The sequence below is a fragment of the Elephantulus edwardii genome, unplaced genomic scaffold (genome assembly GCF_000299155.1).
Source record: "Elephantulus edwardii isolate Elephantulus edwardi_28Jun2011 unplaced genomic scaffold, EleEdw1.0 scaffold00022, whole genome shotgun sequence".
In the NCBI taxonomy this organism is placed as follows: Eukaryota; Metazoa; Chordata; class Mammalia; order Macroscelidea; family Macroscelididae; genus Elephantulus; species Elephantulus edwardii.
In genome coordinates, this window is record NW_006399772.1 from 22,552,010 (window position 1) to 22,553,765 (window position 1,756).

General features: G+C 63.4%; 1 protein-coding gene across 1 annotated transcript in view; it reads right to left on the bottom strand.

The window, feature by feature from the left end:
* LOC102846862 (cortactin-binding protein 2-like) overlaps positions 1-1,651 on the bottom strand; it is a 165,118-nt gene extending 163,467 nt beyond the window's left edge. Inside the window, exon 1 of the mRNA XM_006882666.1 lies at positions 1,574-1,651. Coding sequence (XP_006882728.1) covers positions 1,574-1,651 — 78 coding nt within the window. The remainder of the gene's footprint in view (positions 1-1,573) is intronic.
* Between the last annotated feature and the right edge of the window lie 105 nt (positions 1,652-1,756).

Genomic DNA, 1,756 nt, shown 5'->3' on the forward strand with positions numbered 1-1,756 from the left:
ACACACACACACACACACACACACACACACACACACACACACGAAAGTCCATACAGTTTAGATTAAGTACACAAATACGACAACCTTCTTAGGGACACACACACACATGCAAGTGCGAGCGCGCACGCACACACACACAGGTCCATACAGTTTAGATTAAGTATACAAATACAACAACCCTCCTAGGGACACACACACACACACACACACACACCCCCTCTCCATTCTCCTCTACTCCCAGTCGGTCCCTCCCATCATCTGTTCTTGGGGATGAAGGCACCCAATCATCTCCACTCCCCGGGAGGCTGGCCTTCCCAGGAAGCTGGCTTCCATCCCTCACTGGGATACTGACCCACCGCAAGCAAGTTGGCAGGTTTCATTTAGGATCTTAAGAAAGTTCTCATATCCATACACGCAAGGGGGGGGGGGGGGTTACGCAATTTTCCTAAAAGTTACAAATCAAAACCTGTCAGTTTCACAAGTGGAAATCAGCAGCCCTCTGCCTCCGCCTAGCGCCCCCTCTCTCTTTTCCTTCCCATCCTCAGCTCCCCTCACCCCAAATCCCTTCCTCCACACCTCTCCCTCCCCAGAAAGCCCTACCTCCAAAACCCGGCAGGAGGAGGAGGAGGAGGAGGAAGTTAAGAGGAGCCCGGCTGTTGACGCCAAGCCCTGCCCTCCGCGCTGGCACCAGATCGTGAGGGTCGCAGCAGGGACCGAGGGGGCGTCCACCCTTTGCTCGCTCCATCCCACCCGTTTTCCCTGGGGGAGCCCAGGGTGGGAGGCGCCCCCGAAGCCGCCTTTTCTTTGCGGCTCCTCAGGGCTCCCTCCGGAAAGCTGCTTCTCAAACCCTGAACACATTATCCACCAGGACAGGGGACAGACCCTCTCCCCAGGTAGGGACTGGACCCCACCAGAGGGAGGGTCTCTGTGCACCAAAACACTCAGGAATTGAAAGTGGGGACCAGCGATGGGCATCTGATGGCGGCGCATCAGAGGTCTGGAGGCCAGTGGGGAACAGTATGTTGATTTCAGGTAATGATCCCCCCACCTCGCCTGGGCATCACCTCGGAAGAACCTGGGGACCCCCTACCTCCAGCGAGAGGCAGTCAGGACCCGCGTCACCACTGATCCACGGCAGCATCGCGTTCAGCAGGGCACCGGTCCCTCCCCAGGGACCCCCAAACGTTCAGGGACACACAATAGGCATCCTCACACCTGCTTAGCTGTGCTCCCCCATCCCGTTTCCCGGGTCCGCGGAGAGGTGCCAGACACCCCGAGACGCACCCTCGCAGACACGCGCGCAGCCTGAAAGGAACAATGGGGGGTCAAGTTCGCAGGAAACACCCCCTCAGCCCTCAAGGCCGGCCAAAGCCGAGCGCCGAGGAGAGGGCGCCGGGGGTGCCGAGCGGGCGGGGCGCACGCCAGGAGCGCCCCCGACCCCACGGCCGGACGCGCCCCCAGCCCGGGCGGCCTCGGCGCGGGGAAGAAGGGGCGCCCGCAGGGGTCCGGGGTGCGGAGCCGCCACCAGCCCACGTCTCCACCCGCCCCGCGCCCGCCCGGGGGGCTCGGTTACCGCCGCCTCCGTCGTGGCCCCCGCGTCCTCCGGGGCGCGGGAGAAATCGGGCTCGCAGCTCGCGCCGTCCGTCGCCATCTTCCTGCGCTAGCGGATCCGAATGCGAGCTCGGAGCGGCGGCGCCCGGCTCGGCCCTCTGCGCGCGGGCGGCGCTTCACCCGCTGCGGGCCGGCGGCGCTAGGG